This window comes from Zootermopsis nevadensis, unplaced genomic scaffold (assembly GCF_977971745.1).
Source record: "Zootermopsis nevadensis isolate Lab colony 2312 unplaced genomic scaffold, Znev_1.0 Znev_ptg000017l, whole genome shotgun sequence".
Lineage (NCBI taxonomy): Eukaryota > Metazoa > Arthropoda > Insecta > Blattodea > Termopsidae > Zootermopsis > Zootermopsis nevadensis.
Window position 1 is genome coordinate 12,156,035 of NW_028259149.1, and position 22,529 is coordinate 12,178,563.

General features: G+C 37.5%; 1 protein-coding gene across 2 annotated transcripts; it reads right to left on the reverse strand.

Annotated features, from left to right (window-relative positions):
• Window positions 1-143: 143 nt before the first annotated feature.
• Window positions 144-17,330, reverse strand: ACOX1 (acyl-CoA oxidase 1). Of its 2 annotated transcripts, none has more exons than XM_022075726.2 (12): window positions 17,222-17,330; window positions 15,356-15,512; window positions 14,085-14,253; window positions 13,782-13,905; window positions 12,780-12,899; window positions 11,348-11,472; window positions 8,076-8,236; window positions 6,458-6,620; window positions 4,355-4,701; window positions 3,969-4,074; window positions 2,949-3,095; window positions 144-1,761 (listed from the first exon to the last, which is right to left on the reverse strand). In XM_022075726.2, the coding sequence occupies exons 1-12, from the start codon at window positions 17,226-17,228 to the stop codon at window positions 1,501-1,503; spliced, it is 1,887 nt and encodes a 628-aa protein (XP_021931418.1). In that variant the 5' UTR covers window positions 17,229-17,330; the 3' UTR covers window positions 144-1,500. The 2 variants fall into 2 exon arrangements, with proteins under 2 accessions (XP_021931418.1, XP_021931412.1); XM_022075720.2 differs by lacking the exon at window positions 17,222-17,330 and adding an exon at window positions 15,770-16,265.
• Between the last annotated feature and the right edge of the window lie 5,199 nt (window positions 17,331-22,529).

Genomic DNA, 22,529 nt, shown 5'->3' on the forward strand with positions numbered 1-22,529 from the left:
GTCCTAATTAATACAGAGAACTCATTCTTGTACCAATTAATAGCTCTTAAGTGGAGCTTTCATTTGGTATGTAACTCATAATATTGTACGCTAATATTAAAGTTTTGACCTTGACCTTAATTTATGAAAAATTTACAACCAGATTTCATTAAGTTCTTTATAAAACATTTTGTGATTCAAGTACATTTTTAAAAAATGTCACATTAGGACATAAATGGGTTGATGAGACACTTTTTCTTGCACAACTACAGGTTACACACATCGTTGGTCACTTGAATTAAAGATTACAGTAAACAGCACAGGTAATATGACATTAACAAGAAGGCGGGAAAAAAGTGGTAGGCTTATTCATTAGAAAGTTAAAATTAATTTTTCATCCAAGTATGAGGAATTACCTGGAAGGGTAGCTATCTAAAATCTGCTAAGCTTGGATTCTAGTTCTCAGTGGACTCCTTTTCATTGATAACATGTGTGACCTCTGGACCCACTTGTAAGCACTTTTGAAGATGGGACCCACAGAATGTCTGGCAGGGAATACATGAAGATTTTCAGTGACCATGGGATACAAAAAAGTTTCATGAATTTCACTGCCATTTGTAACATACATGCAAGCCATCACTTTCTGTCATATTCACAAGTAACAAATCCTACAATGTCTTCCACTTCATATGCTTCAACTTTCACTACACGTGTGCTGTTGAACACATGATTCCAGTTCTAAAATATCATGGAACCTGCAGCTTCATCACCTGTTCACAAGAACATGGCTCTAGGCCCAAATCCTGAGCCGCATGAATCCAGTTCACGCTCTCTCACCCTGTCTTCTTAAGATCCACCTAACCTATACCTGGGTATCACAAGTGCTCCTTTCCCCTCATGATGCTTTCCTACTCACATTGTATATGCAATTAAAATATTTGTGGTAATGAACTGAATCTCCTTCTGAAGGAAGAGGTAATGTTAGCTTTTGGGGATTATTTCCCAGTTCAAAAGAATGGACACTGAAGATTTTCATTTCTCAGCTGCAGGCAGGATAATGACTTTGCCTTGCTGTACTGTACATAGTGATATTGTGTGAGCACAGAATTTACTCATTACATATAAAGAGAACAGTTTTCACTCCTTCCTATACCTAATTTCTTATCGCCACACCCAACATAGAAAAGAATACTGAAATTAACTGGTTATGAAGTGGTGTAATGAAATCACTTGGAAAGGGGAAGTTTCTTCCCATTTCGTCTGTAAACTGAAAACCAAACAATACACATGTTTGTTCCAGGTACCTTTGTATATATTTTCAAGTATTTTAACAAAATATCTGAATTATATTCAGTAATATCATAACGTGGTATTTATCTGGGAAGTTTCAATCTGTCAATAACTTTCAATAGTTCTGGGTTCTGATACTGGTTTACTACTACTACAATTGCTGAAAGGGAATCTAAAAGGCACTCTTAACTACTGTATACTGTAGACAAAATTGTCTAAGAAACTAATTTCTTACAGACTGGCCTTCAGAAATGGTTTCAGGTACTTTTGGAAGGATACATTTACAGACTGCTTGTTCAGAGGGCTCTTGGAAACTTCTTCAAACAGACGCTCATAGACCCTTCCATCATAAGAGCCAAGTGCAGATGACAATATTTCATCACAGATGTCAAAGCCATCAACAACTCCAACTGCATTTGGTCGAATCTGTGAAAGTAGCACCTCCAGCCAGTTCTGTAGACTGGGGATGTCCCGTGCTGACACATCTGAGTACTGTTGGATTTAACACACAAGTTCTGAATTTACTACACAAGCTAAGATTTCATAATGTTCCTAACGTATAAATTAGCAACTTTACCTTCAAAACAGAAGCTAATACTTATGTTATCTGTGTCTTGTCCTAATGTTCGTCATCTACTTCAAATATTGTAAAATAAATGCTGTCTTCTAACACGGTACCGAGAATAACACTAACCAGTTAAAAATTATGTAGTATAAAAGACATCTTACAGACAATTTACTTTCTGAACTCTCTGTTTCAAAGCAGAAGCATCAGCTTCCTACTTATGTGGACTTCATATGTGTTTACGGTTAAATTCTGCATGTGAAAGTGTAAGCTATCATTAAGCAACGATGAGAATGGCCTCATATGAGACACGCTCATTTCTTTCAACCTTCAAGTGCATGCCCTGGCACTTTCATATACAAGACTACACCACTATTCATGCTAAAGGGAATTTCAAACATACAGAATATCTGCTTTTCTGTTACAATTAATTCTTAGTATAAAACACAGTTTAATGAAAATTTTGAACAAACAGAAACTGAATGAATCTCTGTTTGAACAAGTTCAAAATGCAGATGTTCACATGCCTCTAATCTCTCACAAATTCATTAATTTTTTTCTGACTGCCTCCATCTTTATTATGCTTTTACATTTCCCTTCTTTGAATCTGAATTCTTTTCTCTACCAAATCTTCCCAATACGTGATGTTTCCTGTACCTTCACTAGCTCTGTCAACCATCTAATCATTGATCAGAAGGCATCATCTTTAACATATATATTGTGAGAAGAGTTTCCTGCTTCTGTGGCTGTTGAACTAACCCGTGGGAGTGGGAATGTAGAAAATTAACTTTCATACTATGCCAGATTTTAACACTTTTAGTTCCTTTATTTCCAGATGTCATCAGATGATGATTATAGAAAGCTGACACGTTAGGAGGCATTACAACAAATAAAGGATTAGAAAAGCAAAAGTTTCTTCACTCTTCTGGGCATTCAAATTGCTACAAAAGTAGAAATGTATGTTTTACAAGATGACACTCTTTCAAACTATACTATGTGTGTTGAAAGATGTGCACTGGAAATAAAGCAAAATCTGCCACATTGCATCACATACAAGCAGGAAGGCAAGAAGCCACATACAAGAGACTGTGTCAATAAGTCAAATTAATCTTACCATAAGGAAATCTCCAGATTTCTGAAGCAGCCAGTAGACAGCATACAATTCACTCAGCTGTCTCAGCACTGTCTTGAGAGCACTGGACACATTCAGTTCCACCACACTCTCAACAAACTTATCCACGATAATGGCACGAGCATGAGCCTATAGAAACAGAGTTATCACTGTAACTACAGGAACTTTTTCTCTTCTCTGTGGATAGTACACATATATTACTGTAACTGCCTCTGTCTTATTCTTTTGAGTATAACCCCACAAAACTTCTATCCATCATGCCATGAAATATGGGAATGTGAAGCTAAAGTGCCATGTGATCTTGACACTAGCAGCAGCAGACAGGTAAGTTATCAGCTTCATGCTTCTGGGAAAAATGCCCTGATATTGAGTGGGCAGAAGGCTGGGTAGATCCCAGATCTGTTTTAGATGTGTTACTGAAGAGAAAAATCCCAATGCCCTTATCAGGAACTGAAACCCAGTTTTCCTATCAACATGATTTATCTTTTCCTAACAAATCCTAAATGCCAGTTTCATTTTGTTTGCAATCTGCAATAAAATATGATTTCTCACTTGCACAATGTGTGTGTTATTTCTCATTCAAGAAAATACTCATTATCTTATGTATAAAGTAAAGTTTTCATGCAGAGTAAAGTCGATGAAAGACTCTCATGTTACAAGCCGCATCAGATAGCCTTTGTACAAAGGACCAGATTTGTTATGCAGCAGCCCTGAGGATGAGAGCAGAGATTGCTCTCGAAACGTTGGCATAATATATGGTTTATTCACCATTCGGCCACCTGACGGCTTGTAACCCGAGAGTCTTTCATCTACTCATTATCTTGTCTCCATTTTATAAGTGATTAATTTGGATATTTACACTAGTAGGTGTCCATTATTTCCTCAGTTTACTGTAACATCACTTTAACGTTGGAAATGTGGTAAGTCAAAAGAGTGAAGACCGATATAGTTTCTGTACACATATGTGAATAAATGTAACAAATGTCATCTGCGACAACTTACTTCTGCACACTGAGCAAGTTCTATTGATGTCATATTCCATGCATCCTCAGGAGATATGCCTCCTCGGATCCTCCTGTCCATGTTCTCAGCACACATTTTGATTTTTCTGCAAGAAAACTCTTCAGAATGAGAATCACCACATTCTTATCAAGTAACACTTTCTTATAGAATTATCTTTCCCAATATAGCATTCTGTAAAACTTTATATATTGTGGTTTTGTGATACCAGGAAGTTGATATCACTAATTACATATCACCCTCACTATAAACATAATTTTAAGGAATTTACAAAGCAATGTGAGAAAGGATACCACAATGATAAAAATTATAGACAACAAAAATAAGCAACCTACGTATACTTCAACAAGAAGACAACTACATCTTACCCTGCTGCCACTTGTTGATAAGCCCTAATAATGCACACTGTAGAGTTCTCCCAGTACTGTGGATTATTATTTCCAGAGACTGCTAGCTTCAGGTATGCCACAGTGGGGGTCATGGCCATGCCGCCCACAGCCTGTTGCCATGCCTTCATGAGGTATCGAGCAGTCTGAAGTAACATCACAGTGTTCTCTCCCTCGTACGTGCAAGCTGCTGTGACAAGCCCATATATAGAAGGCATACTACTGCAGGTCATGTAGCCATGACCTCCACAGGACAGACGGCATATCTCCACACCCTGAGCAGCATCTGCAGTGCAGACTGCCTTCAGACAGCATGAAAGTGCATGAAGCTGTCAATAATGTAAATACACAATGTAAGAATTGAGGTCCCCACAGTGGTGAAGATATCAATGCTGGTCTTCAGGGCTGCAATGCCATGTGATCTAACAGGTAGATACCAGTGTTCTGGAGGAAAATATCTCCATCTTCATCTTCTACCTACAAGTCCATGGTGTTACAATCCAGAAGACCAACAACATACATGCACAATGTTTATTCTGACAAGAACCAATGGAATGAATATGTAAGTGGTTCTGGTTCAGTGTTCCTCACACATTTTACAGCTTTCCTACTTGAACCTGTTTTCCCAAAAATGTCACATGGAGTTATATATGCCAAATCTTAGCTGTACATGTAATTAAAAACAAATAATCCTTTCATGAAATTATAACAAATATTCTGGTATATTATATCTCAGTTTAGTACCTTTCTCATCTACCTTCAGTCACATGCCTACAAAGTTTGTAGCATATGAAGTATGTCCTCAAACAACACTAGTAAAATATACCTGTTACTTTATTTCCCTTATTTTTAAGTTAGAAATTTTTGTTAGTTTAGAAGGAAATGTAACGCGGCCAAGGTCAATGGATTTTTAAGGGTGATGAAAATCTGTAGCACAACTTCCTTTGGAGGGGAAGATTTACGGCATGTAGAAGAACCTTACGAGCATGAAACAAGATGTTTTGTAAGCAAAATTCAGCAGCCATTTCTTACCCAAGTCTCTTCTGATTCACTACTAGATGGCTCTAGCAGTCAAATCAGGACTGAGTAGAAATTGTTCAGAGGCAGTGGGCTGGTCACTGACTAATCACAAATGCACGCTTTAAAGACTAGGAAGCCTCCAAAAAGGAGGCAGCAAAGACCCATAACTGGGTTGTAGAGCCAAGAAAGAAGAAGATGAAGAAGAAAGAAATGTGGATTTTTTGCAAGTATATGGTATGTTCTACACATTTTCATTATGCCATAAATAGCTATTAAACAAAGTCAGAAATTCCAAAGTACTGAAACTAGCCATCAATGTGATTACTTTGCATAAAAACTATCAGGTAAGTGGAATTTATACTGGTCTAAATTATGGGCAGAAATAGAACACCATATTCATATATTATAATTCTTTACAGCCTCCCTATATAAATGGACGTATCTGAAGAAAATTAGGCATGAAAGTTTCCTTCCAGAACTCCTTTCATTTGTTGTCAGTATACCACAAAATATCATAATCTCTGCATAAAAAGGACTAATCAGCTATTGCTTTGACCATCATTACTCCTTAGAAAAAAGTCATGAATTCACTGGATAAGAGCCTGGTTGGAATTCAATAACTGATTCTTTGATGATTTAGTAACACATTTTTAACTGCAGAGGAAATCAAATGTTGGGATGATTAAGGGATAAACTGAGAGCATGCAGACAGAAATGGCTGTGGCACATTTTTAACATACTTTCAGAGCATAATCCTGGACAGATTTGGGAAAACAAAGAAACACCTCAGACACATGACCTTCAAAATAAACAGCAGGGGTGCTAACAACTCAAACATTACGCTGATGACAATCAAACCACAGATGTCCAGCCCATCTCTATCTATATTAATCTGTATGAATGACCTATTATGGCTCACTGGATATGAAGTAAATGAACAATGGAAAATTAAGAATTATTTTGTGGTTGCTCAAGAGATAACAGCATTAAAATACATATCTGAAATTGTTCTAAACTATAGGTCATACAGTACTTATATTTGGTCTTAAGAAAAAACATCCATACCTCTGGCAGTCTATCCAAATCTCCATCTTCAAGTTCAGCTGTAACATTGTTGTACATATTCCACAGCCAGATGGCATTGAATCTCAGGGCAAAGCATGCTGCCAGGTTAGGGAATAATTTGTACTGTTGTGTCAAATAGTCCATGATCTGTGGTTCTGGTTCACTGAAAATGACATTCATACTGCTCATATAACTGTAATTACTGCTTATAATTTTCCTCTACATTCTGACAAATCAAACAATAATATGAGTCCAAGTTCAAGTCTCAGATGACATTAAATTTTCTTCACTAATGTTGGTTGAATTTACTTTCTAGGTTAAGACACAGCCTGTTTGAGACCGTATTTTAGTTGTGTGCTGATTTTTGCTCACTGATTATTCTTAAGTTACCTAGTAACAATATTTCAACTGCAAAGATTACAAAATATCAAAATGATCATGAATGGTGATTAGGAAGGTTCTGAAAGGCAACAGTAATGAACCAGTCTTAAAGTATTATCTTGGCACTCTTCTGGATGAACTGAGGAAATACCTGACACAGTTAATAATAACCCAAATAAGATTCAAAAGGGATAAATCCAAAATACATGCCAGTTCTCATTTTTTAAGTAGTTCAGTTTGTGTAGGGCATAAAGCCCTGTAAAAAAGGAACACTTTCACACTCACACAAGAAGAATTATTAAGTGTGTTATTAATTAATGCAATAAGAAGTTGGAGCTGATGAAATTAAGAGCAATGTGATGAAAAGAAATTTGTGTATTTCCAATTGTATGGAAGAAAGCGAATGGACTGTGTCAGAAGAATCTGAAAATATATTCAGGTAACAGGCGACTTGAGTCACCACCTGAAATCTGCTTCTGGAAGAACAGAGCTGAATTTTCTTGACAGATGAACACATGTAAGGAAGTGGAGCTCAACACTAGATGACTAGACTGAAGTTAGTGACATCAATAATGGAGTAACAGTTATTTTGTTCAATAAAATCCTCTTGGGCCAGTTCAGCTGCCATGAAAACTTCAAATCTTATAAAAATTATTTTGTTGTAAGCTCGAGTATGTATGGCAGAGTGAATGCACTAGATTTAATTAGTGACAACAAGAATGGCATATCAGATATTTTATTGTTATAGTTCCATTTCTATTCTTCTTCCTCTTTTTTGTCTTTACCAGATTAGGCTCTCTGGTCTGTTCCAATTCAGAATTAACTTCTGAAACCCTGAATCCTTTCAGAAACATATGGTAAAACTCTTGGATGAGGGATTGGCCTGTCATAAGGCAGACCACAACACAGAGACATGTGGACAAACATCCATGCCTTGAATGGGATTCAAACCCATGATCCCAATGTTCAAGCAATCCAGAACCCGTGCCCTAGACTGCACGATCACTGTGGAGGCATATTTCTGTTCTTAGTAAATAATAAGAAATTTATTAATTTGCACATAACTCCATTCTCGATTTACTGTGACATACAAACAGTGGTAAAAATCATTAAAAAACTATGCTGATATTTTGTAACTTGCACAGCACATACAAGATGGCATTGCCAACTGCCTTCCTATCTCTTCCTTGGAAGACAGTACAAACTACAGTCATCGCAATGTTATGTTCCGACTAACCCCGGCTTCAACTCAGACTGTCTCCTCACTGCACTGTAACGTATGGCTATTGTAGAGGCTTTAGACAGGTACCCAGCCATATCTTGAAGAATGATGACTCTTACAAACATCATGGTTCCATATGTGAGTTTATCGCTTGGAGATTTTACATAGGTTCCATCCTGAAATGTAAATTAAAATGGCTTCATTAAAACATACCTCTGAACTGAATTTTGAGATGTGAAAGTGTACCAAATTTCATCTGTCCGTTCAATGGTTTCAAAGACAAAACATGTAGATGACTGGAGAAACAGATTCAACATCCATACTGCATGTTCACAGAGGACTTCAGAATTTTCCTTATGTGATCAGTAAACATTACAGACAATGAATTAATACACATTACAGCATCAATCAACAACAAACTTTTCTATCATTGAGACAAACAATCAACAACAGTGCTGTAATTTTCAGTACTGAGATCAAGTAATGACATTAACACAACTTTACTGATGGCATTCACAACTTTAAACAACTTTTCCGAAGAGGCAATGTTTCATATGATTTGTCTGGTAAACAGACTTAACTGATGAAGTTTGGCTAGTAAGTCACCTCATCAAATCATTACACATGAAAGGGACACATCAAAAGTGGATGTATGGTTTGGTATGATGAAGGACTGCATCATTGGACCTATTTTTTAAGATGCTATGGTGACATGTCATTCATACCTGGCAACGTTAGAACAGTATGCTGTCTCAAAATTACCTACTGATGCAGTTTCAGCAGAATGGGGCACAGTCAAATTTTGGTTACAGTATCAATAAAATGTTATATAAACACTTCCCAAACAATCCTATCAGAGTACATAAAGAATAAGAGAGAGTTGCAGACCTTCTGGCATTGCAACATCACTTCACAGAGGTGACTGCAAGTGACAGTTGCCATGCTTGAGAACACATTTCAGGAGATAAAGCACAATCTTTATGTTGAGCTACGGCTACAGAAAGTACCCATAATGAAACATGGCAAATGATACCAACATATAGAAAATAAGTTGGACATTTATAGTACTGAGGAGCCAAGTTGTTTTGTCTATGTAATAAAAATGTTTCAATTTGTGAATTTTTTAACACCTTCTTGGACACTGCATTATGAGTCAGGAGTCTGCAACTCACAAGCATTACCACTTGAGCTAACGTATTTAATAATAACAAGGCCTCACTACAAAATGAATATTTAACTGATTTGACCAATAAGTAAGCCACACTAGTCTTAATATGCTTGCTTGGATTACAGCTTAGTCAAGTTTCTGAACAAATCTACAGGAAATATCAAGTTAAATTAACACACATTGTCTTTTCCAAGGACATCTTGTGTAAAACTATGATGCAATCAACTAATAAAAAGAAGGAAGACAGTTTTATGAGTCCATTTCTTATTGTGATATAACACAAACAAGTACATACATATTATGATTACATTCCCTGGAGGCTCACATTAGTCACATAACAACAGGATGTAGAACAGGTCAGAAAACAGAATGACAATATTTGAAAACAAAGTGCTAAGAAGAATACAAAGACCCAAGAAACAGGAAATAAGAGGATGACAGAAACAGCTGCATAACAAGCAGCTTCATAATTTGAACTTTTCACCAGATATTATTACAGCTATCAAATCAAGAAGATGATATTTGTGAGACATGTAGAATATGTGTAAGAGATGAGAACTGTATTTAAAATTCTATATTGAAAACTTGAGGGGAAAATATTAATTTGGCACAGATGGGAAAATAATATTCCATACATACACTGAAGTATTACTTTGCTTTACAATCAACATAAAATCCTACAGAACTGTTGTGCCAACAGCCTTATAACCTGAAAATCAAAGATCAAAAGTTAAACTTTAGTCATTATATCTTAAGAGTTTATGAAAGATAACTGTCCAACCTGTAAAATACAACTGCAATGTCATGTAGACAAAGTTTACAAATCACTAATTGTCAAAGTCCAAGTAAGCATACTTAGACTAATCTTAATGGTCTCTACACCTCTGGCTTCATACTCTGGTATATGATTACAACACATTCCCAACCAATGGACCAAAGTGCACCAATAATACAAGTTCTGCAGATCTATTATATTCCAATATGACCAGTGCCTAGGGGCTGCTTTTATTGCATTCATTGCTTATACTGTATATTTATATAGCCTGTATGAGAGTTATCTACAAGTACACTTTTTCCTGTCCCACAGAAATAAAGAAAGTGGTCTAACAATTAGGGATGATATAAGAGAAGACAATTTTAATTACTATGTAGACATTTTCCCAAAAGCAGGTTTTCTGTGCTATTTATCCCACTTCAGTTCCCTTTATGTTTATTTACAGCAGATATAATCAACTGCCATATGGCTAATCACATTACACATTATTTTTCCATGTATTTCATTAAATATTCACTGCAATCAGAAGTATTTCAAATAAACATTGTATAACATACGTCTTTAAACCATACGGCAGTTCTTGTGTAAACAATCCATATCTGAGAAAATCAATGGAAAGTCATCAGTATGGATCAACGGGACACCTTCTTTAGGCCTGAGATTCAAAATAATCACCAATAGCCAGGGCTACTACTTAAATCTGTTACCTCCCCAACACAATACACACACCTACAGTCTAGCTGCATGCTTATCCAAATATGCTAAGTGCATCAGCATATTTATGCAACTGTCAATAGGAATCAAAATTCTCACTGAACGTCAAAGTTTCACAGTGGTTGAGGGAGACACTCCAGTTTCCTCACTATCTCAGTCTAGTGGTATATTTATTGAAATGTATATGTTATTCTCATAACTTACATGGTCTTCATCTAACTGTTGGAAATTAAAGTTCCAAACTTTATTTAAATAGACTATGTTAATTTTGAGTTTATGGTGAATTAACATTATTAAACTGTTTCAAACAGATGTTATAATTATGGTTATTCACTTTGGTTATTTTTTATTAAATAGTAAAAACTGTATACTGAGATTTTTTTTTACTGAATATGAATGGGAACAATAATTTTATTTCATGGATAAATTTTCAAGATCCATCAAAATCTGATGTAATGTATGCTGTACTATAACACAAATTAACTATGACTAAAGTTGTCTTAAACTCACATATGACAGTACTTCACAAGGAAAAACAAGAAATGTCTCTCTTGTAATAAGTGTGTAAATTCAGTATCTGTATAACTGGCACTACTCTATACACTCCAGTATAATAATTATATTCCTTACCTCTAGGACTTGAGCATTCTTCATAAGCATATGTTCACGAGGGATACGGACATTTTCGAAACCAAGGTATCCATTATTTGTTGCATTCATGCCCAATTTTGTACCAATTTCACCAATTTTAATACCTTAAAAGGGATAAAATAACAGTAAGATAAATGGCATATGAAATAAATTTTATAAAAGAAGGAATAACATACCTCTTCTTCACATTTAAACATAAAATGTTATAACAATGATAATGCATCAGAAGTTAGCTTCAAAACCCTCTCTTCCAGAAACCTATTATCTTATTTGCATGAATTTGTACATATGTTTAACCTTTATTGGTCTTGCAGTATGACTTAAGCATGGTTCAGTTGGCAATGTGTTCCATTTGGTCTTCTGTTAGGTCCACTTGTCCGAGGCTTTGATCGAGGTTTCGAAACATCTTCCTTTTTACGGTGCAAGGTTGTTAGCCTTGCGACCAACCCCCAACCTGGAGGACCAGGGTACCTGTCTTAGTCTGACCTCTCCCCCTCGACCAATCTGGCTAGGGAGGTCCTACCAGTAGCTGTGCTACCGCCAGCATAGCTCTTGGGGTCACTGAAGTACTCAAGCCCCACCACCGCAAGGTGCAGGAACCAACTATTAAACTCTCCACAACTTAAATCTAGCAACAGCCCCAGAGTGCAGACATTCAAATCCTTTCTCCTAAACAGTAAATTTTAAAGATCTCATATGATGTGATCACATCAGAAAATCTCAGGAGGGGAATACTGATGATTGTGTTTAAACTTATTTAAGATGAGTGCAAGTACTTATTCTTTGCCAGGTTTTTAAAATAAGCTGAAATGAAATAATAGAATTCCTTATTTCTTTGCTAAACATCTTCAACAAAATCCTTACTTAATTCTTGTAGATATATGTATATGGAATAATATTCTATGTGTATCTATCTATAATAAACTTCATCAACAGTGTAAATAATAACAGGATACTTTAACCTCTTAACTCACAGAATGTTATAGTGTATTACAAGAAACAAACACTGCACCATTCGTTCCTAAAAACATAAAGAACATGACACATTCATCCAATGGCGCTACGACCCAAGTCCGGTCCCAGCCTCCCTCAAAGAATATGATACACAGTTTCTATTGTTTACAGCAATGGCACAGCATGATTGTAAAGCTTGTAAATACCAAACAGACTGATTTGTGTATTAAACAGTATGTGATGTAGACTGCTTTATGTACTGCATCATGTACAATCTAGCAGAGAGGGTGTATTTAAACAGAGAGACAAAATAATTTAATACTACAGATACAAATTCATACAGATATAAAGTTACGTATTAGTGCATTTCTACTTTACATATAACGTGATCTCAACAGTTAGCACCATCCCCTCTGGACACTCAGATAAATCAACCTTGTCTCAAAAGTGCACTTACCTGGCAAAGGTTTATGTGTCTCCTCGTCCCGTAGCTGGACAATGAATGGGTTAATTCCATGGCAGACACCTTTGGTATGAAGTTGAGCAACAACTACAGCATAGTTCGCTGTCTGTCCCACTGTAAAAATAAATAATCAGCAATTACAAGAATGAGGTTAGAAAGCACTGTGGATATGAAGTGGTTTAGAGGCTGAAAGGAACATGAAGTAGCAGAAGTCTGTGTCCTGTACCACTGGCTAGAAAGCCTTTATCATTTATTATGAGAGTATTATAAAATGAAGAAGCATGAAGTGAGGTCAGAAAGGTGAAAGGAAAGAGACAAATGAAGAGAGGATAGAAGTTAGAAACAAACACATGATAAATAATGTATATAAGATATTTCAGTTGTTCATGGGTGACTTATTCATTCATGCTGAAACTACCCATTGCAGTTTCTAGGTACAGACTACAGCATTCTGTCATGCTATAGTTATTGCAACTTTTGTGAATAATTGGAAGGGTCAGGGTGCGAGCCCGCCTGGAGCCGCCGCCGGTGCAGATTTTGGTGGTAGTAGCAAAAAACCCAGTGACAATATACGAAAGATGGAAAAAATAAAGCGATAAAAGAAATAAATGGAAATAATAAAACGAGTAAGTCTTGCATGAAATGGAAATAATATAGATAACAATATTTTCAAATCCCTGGTTCATGTTCTGACAATTAAGTGAATAAACTAAGGTTTTGATGCAGCATGTGGCAACAATGACAAGTTGCTATGTGGTGGATCATGTTGATTCAGCAGTCAGTACTACTGGTAACATGGCTGAGATTTGAATTACACACCTGCAAACTACTGGATGCATAAGAACATTTCTATTACAGTAACCTGTTTTATTTCAATCTGAACATTGTCTACTTTCTGGCTTAAAAGTGTAACCTAAAAAAATAGTACAGATATGTATAACCAGTGTAAATACAAAATACATTACAGGTAATGTAACAAGTTAACAGAATACTAACATCCACCAGGCCACCACTTGTAGGATGTTAAAGTTGGGCTGTTGAGAATGAACTCTTGTGTTCTAGGATCATAATGGGCTGTTGTTTCCAAGCCTCTGATGAAAGTCCCATGTCCAAGTTCAGTCTGAGAATAAAAAATATTTCTACAATGGCTACTTTTATATTTAAACAATAAAGATAAAAAATGTTTGAACACGTAAATCACAAAAAGTGTAGAAATAAAAGCCTATGTCTAAAACCCCAACATGATTTAACAGCTCGAGACATATGAATAACATTTCAATGCCAATAAAAATTCCTTACTTGCGCATATGTCCCAATGATATCACAGTTCCAGGCTTTACCCATCCACTCAGCCTGCTGCTCCACTGTTCCCTGCCCAACAATAGTTGGAAGGAACATGACATAGTGAAGGGTAAATGGGTTGCCATCCTTCAGAATGGCACTACCCAGCATGCCACTCAATGTCTGCCTGAAACACAGTGCACCACAGAATGTTACTTGTTATGTCATTTTACCAGTTGCTTTTCTCAGCAGATCAGTCTGACCCACAAAATCTTTTCAAACCCACTTGTGTGGGTTAGAACATGACTTACTTCTCAACACATTATAACACCCATGTTTTAATACTGTACTGCTGTGATCATCTCTGGCGATGGTAATAATTTCCAGTACTCACTTCTGCCAAAGAAGTACATCACATCATATTAACACATCTATTTAATTTCCTAACTTGTTCCTTCATTTCCTCATTCCATATAATGCATTTCCTGTCTACTTCCATGTTTCTATCTCCCCCCCCCCCCTCCCCAACCATTGCTCTGGCCAAGTTTTGACCTTATCTGAAACAATGGTCAATTTCTACAAGATTATACAGAACAATATCCCACAAGGCTGTCATCTTCATACTTGCCACTGTGAGAACCTAAAATCTCACTAAGAGATATTTACTAATCTACATGTAAGCCTACTTATAATGCTGCAACATGACATCAATGTCCACCGAACTTAATACAACCCACAGTTCAAAATCAGTGTGCAATTAGGAACTGTCCATTTGTCACTATGTTCAGAACAGCCTCCTATTCAGTGGGCACAGGGATTCTTCAAGCATAAATCCCTGTTCGACCTAATGCAATCATCAACATGCTTCTGGTATGTCTCCACAATGTAGTGCACAGGCATGTAGCATCTTATAATTTCAGTAATTTTGCACATTGCTTAAGTTTTTGGCTTTGTACTTTAGTACTTTAGGTTTCTTCGTTAATTCAATGACACTTCATCAACTATGCTGATGAAATCATTGAATGATGGATTGAGAAAGTTGTTAAAGTACTTGCAACCAACTTTAAGGTATTATCAGAATTTGACTGATGGGACTGAGAAAAGCCATGAAAAATCTAAATCAAGGTAGCCAGCCTCTAGGCCAAAATTTCTAACCCATATTTTTTAAATATAAAGCAGGACTGCTAGCCACTAAACCATAACATTCAGTTTTTATCTTTCTGGTAAAAACAAAATATATTTTCCTTGTACAATGTTAAATGTCAACATTCATACTATAATTTCCTTACCTGAATATTTCCAAATCACCACCTTTATCACGCAGCTGTGTAACTTTTCTGAACAGGATACATGCTTTTCTGACAGCCTCTTCATATTTCTCCTTGTGACTCAAATAATCTTGTGGAATCGTGTCTCTGAGTTCTGGGTCTGATAAGAAGTAGTGTTCTGGAATGAAATACAAACATGAACTATATAACTCCAACAGCAGTTCGTTCATCCCTCATAAAAAGCGGTTAATACCACTGTATTTATTAAAGATCATTTGATCGCCCTCTTTTCAACGCAAATTTTCAATAAACAGGATAACACTGGGATATATTACAATTTGGAGGTAAGTTTCTTAAATTTAGTGTGTTTATCACAACATTGCAAAGACACCACAGGACCATCCGCCCTTTGCACTCGATACGTATCCCACTTACCTCGTTCTTTTCTTTCCCTTGTTTTCTCAGGACTGCCATCTAACAGATGTGTCAGTTCCAAAGGATCAAACGAACACTTCTTTCTTTCTCTTTCGATATCCTCATTACATTTTACATTCTCGGTCTTATTTAATACCATAGTTGTTTCGTAGAAAAATATCAATTTCGCTAGCGTAAGCTATTTCGCATGTAACGTCTACACAAAGTCAGCTACTTCTGCTGCTGCACCCGAATGTCATACACCTAGCAATGAACTTTGTACTATTAACTTACTAACGCACGCAGTCATACAGATAATAGCTAACGTTTCGCATGGGTTGCCTATATGACACAAACACACCTGCTTTCTGTCAAAATCAAACGTCTTATTTTCAGCGTGCACGTGCCGAGTAACTCTCCATGCACCCGATGAAAGTACGGAACACGTAGACAGATATTACAAACTAAACAACATCATACGGCAACCCAGAAATCGCAAACATGCGTATTGCGCTACCAACTACCACACCACAAATGCGCTAGCAAAGAAGCAAGAAATCCAGGCATAATTATTGTCAGTGGCGTAGTAAAATAACGAGTTTTATGAGAACAGGGACAGAATTAGCCTGACGGAAGATTCATCCAAGTTCCGGTACCAAGCTCCAAATATAAGTATGACAACTAACTTCCACTTCAACTTTCACCCTGATCATCAACTACGAGTGCTGGTTTGGGTGCATTGAATTGTCAAGTGTTAACGAACACGTATAAGTGGTTTGTTTTAAACAAAGGAAAAGAGACCACTTGGGAAGCACTGACGTTGACCGAAGGATAATTAAAAGTTATCTTAAAGATAGAAATTTAACTGAAAGGGTAGGGTACATTGGGAGAATCTTCTGAACACTGCAATTAATCTTCAATTCTGTATTTGGCAAGCAACTTCTTGACCAACTGAACGACCATCTGTTTCCAAAAAATGACTGTTCCAAGTGGCTAGCCATTGAAGGAAGTAAAAGTATCGGACATTTGGTTGACCTTTAATTGCGTTCATAATAAGTTTTATAAAAATCTGTCAATTATTAATGTCAGACCCATTGCCTGAAAGGACTGACAGACACAGCAAACTGTTCTCGTTAGGATGAACTGTGCTACCACTTCATCAATGACGAAACTTCTTAATTATAGGCCCCTACCATACAGTATAATATTTATTATCATTAATGAAAGTAATGTTGATGTTAATAAATGATTACAGAACAATACTGATCTAGAAGTATCAAATGGTGACCACTGGGCAGAGAAGAGTTGCCAGTAAAAGAGCAAGTCTTAACACGAGTAGTAGGATATACTTAAATCATGAGTAACATGTTGCTTGTAGCGCAAATTACTTCTCCAATACACAACAGACTAGGCTAGTACCGTGAAGTGTGATGACAAAAAGAAAGCTTAAAATATATAAAATGTGATATTTACTATACATAAATTATCATTCAGCCTGGCTTCCAGATGGGTCTTCAGCCTCACTGGGTCCCGGAACGTTGCACCGCCACTGATGGCAGTGTATCCAATATTACCAACAAAAAAAACGTTCTTGACCTCCACAAAATGCTTCTTCCCCTCTGCCTCCTTCATTATCCCACTTAGCACACACAGATGTGCGGTACACAAGGTCAATACTTAGTGCGACCATCTTCTGCATAGGGTGGTCCAACTAATTCAGCACCACACCCATCTTGCTGTTACTAGGTAATGTTACATCATGAGCTATCTTAAGGTGGCGACTGACTTGTAACATTTACTTGTAATGTAACATTCGCGGCGAGCATGTTACATTACACCACAACTGGTGAGGCGTATCGAATGCTCGTTTTGAACGCTCGGCTCGACTGTGCTCATGTGTGCTCCATTCATTTCATTCAATATGTCGGACGTGGAGGTTGTGTTATCTTTGTTTCATTTAATACGCTACTCTTATCTAAAGAACTCGTGAATGCTCGTTACGACGCCGCTCGACTGACTGACTGACTTGTAATGTAACACTCAAAGGGATTCGCGAAAAAACCGACAACACGATGGAGCGCCCGCGAGCGTGAGCGGCTCGCATCGAGCGGCTCCGTTCGCTGTCTTCACTTGTGTAATGCTCGATTTGTAACACGTTACATTACAGGCAAATGTTACAAGTCAGTCGCCACCTTTAGATGTAGAAGACGTCGGTAAATCTCGCTAGTGCAGCTACGCTTGAAAATGCCAGAGTGGACGGTCAGAGGTGCGTCCAAGCCATCAGCTCTACAATTTTTCGTAACATGCTGGTTTTATATGGGGAGAATTTCTTACTATCCCGCCTAAACCCCAAGGTGGGAACACAAACCACTTGTCGAATGTCTGCGACCGCTTATTCAATACATCCACAACTGTTCCCACATGTGGAGGTTGTCCCCTCACTATGAGAAAGTACCCAATTAAAAGGAGATCTCCGTGTCTAGCTCAGTAATCACAAGAGTCTCTGGAACTGGTAGTGTTAGAAAATTGCTTTTTGTGTCGGAGTTGTATTTTACTAGTAAATTCATTTTTTAATAAATACAGAATGAGTCAAAAGTATGTTTACAAACTTCGTGTGCGTGTTCCAGGATCAAAGACAAGAAAAAATGTTCCTATGAACATGGGGTCGCAAATGTTTCATTTTCGAAATAATAGCCAAAAATAAGTTTCAATGAATTGACTTCATATCAAAGTGAATCCAGCTTCCAGCAAAGATTTTCAATTAATGTTTGGGCAGGAATTGTTGGCGACATGCTTACTGGTCCACGCGTCTAAGAGAACCTTCATGTCGGTGATTATTAAGAAGACACTTGCCACGTCTCCTTGAAGATGTACCACTGAATACAAGAAGCAAATGTGGTTTATGCACGACAGAGCCCCAGCACACTTCTCCCATCGCGTCAGATATCATCTCAATGAACAGTACCCTCAGCGATGGATTGGGCGTGGTGGCCCAGTATCATGGCCACCAAGGTCACCGGACCTGACTCCATTGGACTTTTATCTGTGGAATCACTTGAAGTCTGTCGTTTATGCAACACCCATAAACAATGATGACCTATGGGAACGTGTGTAGAATGCATGCCAGATGATTCCAGGAAACCCTGGTGTGTACGAACGAATTCGCCAGTCTTGTGTACGTCGTGCTCGTGCATGTTTGTGGGATGGAGGAACAACCTTTGAGCATCTGTTATAAAGAAACATCACAGTCTTTACACTTTGCAATAAAGGCATTTTTTCTTATTTTTGATCCAGGAACACGCACACAAAGTTTGTAAACATACTTTTGACTCACTCTGTATGCCTGAAGACACCTGCCAGTCCCACACGTGGATGTTGCGTAATTGCGAAAAGTCCGGAGTGACGGCATGATCGGAGACACGTTGCTTCCAACTGGTGTTACGTCACACCTCCCGATACGTCCTCGTATTTATTTACGCACGTACATAATCTGTAGGCATGCGGGATACAAAAAAACCTATGGAACCACCCACAAGAAACACACCAACGCTGATAACGTCATATGTTCCATGAACTTTAATTTTTCACGGCTGGAGTTCAATGTATAACCTTGGTTTTCGGGGTTAGGCCGCGTCGAATTTCTTACTTTCCCAGCGCTTCCATAAACATTGTAGTCGCCATCTATAGGGTGAATGTGTAGAGGCTGGGAGTTTTTAGAGGTCTTATGTTGGGCAGACTTCCGCTCCACCAGTCAGTCGCAGACCTGATTGACCACAACGTATTTGCGTTTATAGTTACAACCTAAGCAAGCGTTGCTGATCAGAAATCAGACACGAAAATACATGGTCCTTCCAAGATCGCATTTGTCATTCGATTAGCTCTTTAAATAATGCATGACTCAGTAAAAAAATATGTAGATATAAGCACACCTTAACTTCTTCTTCGACTGCCTTCTCCGCTAGCGAAGGCTGGCGATCACACCGCTAAACTTTTTTCACGATCCTGTGCGAGATGGAACAAGGCAGTCGCACTTTCGATCCCGGTCCGTTGGCGAATATTCTGTAACCACGATAACACCCCTGCCCCATTTAAGGGGCGCCGGAACTCGGGGCCGTGATTAACACACCTTAACTAGCCAAGACGTAATGTACCGAACTTAAGATACCTTCCTTATACGTCACAAACCAGAAACTTGTCAGGCCGGAGACCATTGGCCATTCCGGTGGTCGTGAGGTGAAAGCCCGGTCCAAACTGGTAAAAAAAGAGAAAAAACAGGGTATGAAACAAAATAAACAGAATGGGTAATGGAGGACTGTATAACCAGTTGCCAGGCCAAATTTCATGAACAGAGTCCTACTTGAAAAGCTAATAGTCGCTCAGCCGGCCAAAAAATTCCCAGCTTTTTTCCCCCAACCAAAGGTTCCTTTCTGTGTTCCCAACAACTTGCCACTGGTTCCTGTACTGAGCCAAATTAAACCATTCTCCACCTTCATACCCCTATTTTCTCCCTAGCATCTGCGCCATCCCACCCCTTCAGGTTTTACTTCCAAGTTTTGTACGCATCTCTTTTCTCCCATCCGTGCTACATAACCTCGATTTGAACACACCAATAATATCTAGTGAAGAGTATGTACAAATTACGAAGCTCATTAGCAACTTTCCCCCGTCCAAATCATCCTCAGCTTCATGTCCATACACCCAAAATCCGCTTGGTAGGCCTAGCTGCAAGAATTGCGTGGCTTTTGCAGGAGATAGCCGCATTTAAGTGTACTTGATCATGGCTCAGCTTGCTGGTTCAAAGGTCGCTTTATGGTACTGAATTCAAGATAAGAACGTACACAGAAAATTATCGATAGCAATGGACTTTGTTCTACACAACAGCAAAATAAATGGGAATCTGTACTTAATCTTGCTGCAATCGATCTGCATTACGGTTGTCAACGTCACAGCACAACGTTCAGTATCAAAACATCTAAAATTTGTGGGCCTTATGATTGTAAATTTCATGGGAATGAAAATAGTAGTTTGTTGAACTGCATAGGACTAGCTTTATAATTTGCTGAAGTCCCACTGGACAAGCAGTAAAGCACATCCTGCAGATATTTTCATTGTTGCTAAAATACGCAGTTCAATGTCGTTTTTGCGGACAAACATGTTGCTGTAGCAGTAACATTCTGCACTCATATTACAACGGTATCTGGTTCGAGTCTCGGCAGAACTGACTTTGGTTTATCGCAGTTTTCATCATTCTGCTCAACCAATATCTATGGGATCATACCACCAAACTTGAGACGATCTTCTTTCCAATTCTCAACCACTCGTCATTCATGTTTATCTTCACATCTCATTCGATATATATGTAAATGAAACAGCGTTGTTAGCCAATGCAATATTGAAAAAAAAAAGTATGTATTGTATGCACTTCTTACTGAACATGCATTGCCATAAACTACAGTGAGAGATTGGTATGTGAGGAACTATTTGGTTTGTATGAAAATCCATAAAATTGTTTACATTTTTAAAGTATAAGAAACGTCTATCAGAAAATCCCTATGGATGATATTAACTGACAGAGTTCCAGAAGTTATCATTTCCGGATAAGATAAACGTTTGTGAACTTAAAACTGAGCGTAACAGAGTTCAAAGATGGCATATAAGATAAAGCCTCTTTTCACTTCTATTACTCAAAGTGTGATGTACTGAATAAAACTGTATGAGGCACATTTTAACAGATTATGTGATTACAAATCTGATTTTACTTTACAAACTAGATTAATTCTTCTTCTTGGGTTAATGTTCTGTCAGTCTGCAAATCACGGTTGTAATAATGGCCCTCTTCATTCATGTTAAAGGCCAAGTACTTTTTGACACTGCACTCATCCGGTCACCTAACTGAAATCCCTCTCTCTCTTGACAAAATCAACAACACTTCGGACGTCTCTAATAGGGCAATAGACAGTTTTAGGAAATGCAATTCACCAATTTCTAGCTACTTCTGGAGGGTCCAGCACTATTCTGTGACTCGGGTGCCTCAGAGGTACTCAGGAATGTTCGAGAACAGAATACGGAGTTCTAAACATCTCGTCTCTCATTCCCCTATACCAAGGTGGAGTGGTAATAATCATTATCAGAAGCTTTCATGGTGACAAAGCATAATGAATTTCTCAGGGTCCACACCAGAGTACCCTGAGGATGAGGATGGCAAGGAAAGGGTATTTTGAAAGAAATGTATATGCAAATGACAATTCTGAAGACAAAGGTGTTATAAATGTCATAGACAGTGACAAACATTTTGCAAAAAGTGTATGTAATTAGTATATATAGTATAGCTAATAATATCTTATTGAGATATTCATCTTAACCTTATAAAAAGAATACAAATTATAGCAGAGTTGGAAGGAAAACGATCTAAAATATCAATTAAACGTGGAATGGAAAAAAATTACATATCTGTAACAAAAACACGTCGAATTGTAAGAATATTTATGACGACATGATAGGATGTGCATATAGTTCAGATGACACAAACAAGAAATTCTGAAAGCAAGAAGCTTCTAAACTATGGACTGAACAGAACTGCCCAGGAATCATTGTAAAAGCAAGCCTTTGTGTCAAAAACTGTTTTTTTCTAATTCCAAAAGCTTTAGTTAACTTCATTTATTAAATCCTTTTACATTATAGTTAAAATGAAGACAACTTTTACTGAAGTTTCAGATTTCTTTCTAAATTAATTCCAACGTGCTTGTTACCTAATTAGGAAGGCTATACAAGATATAATTAA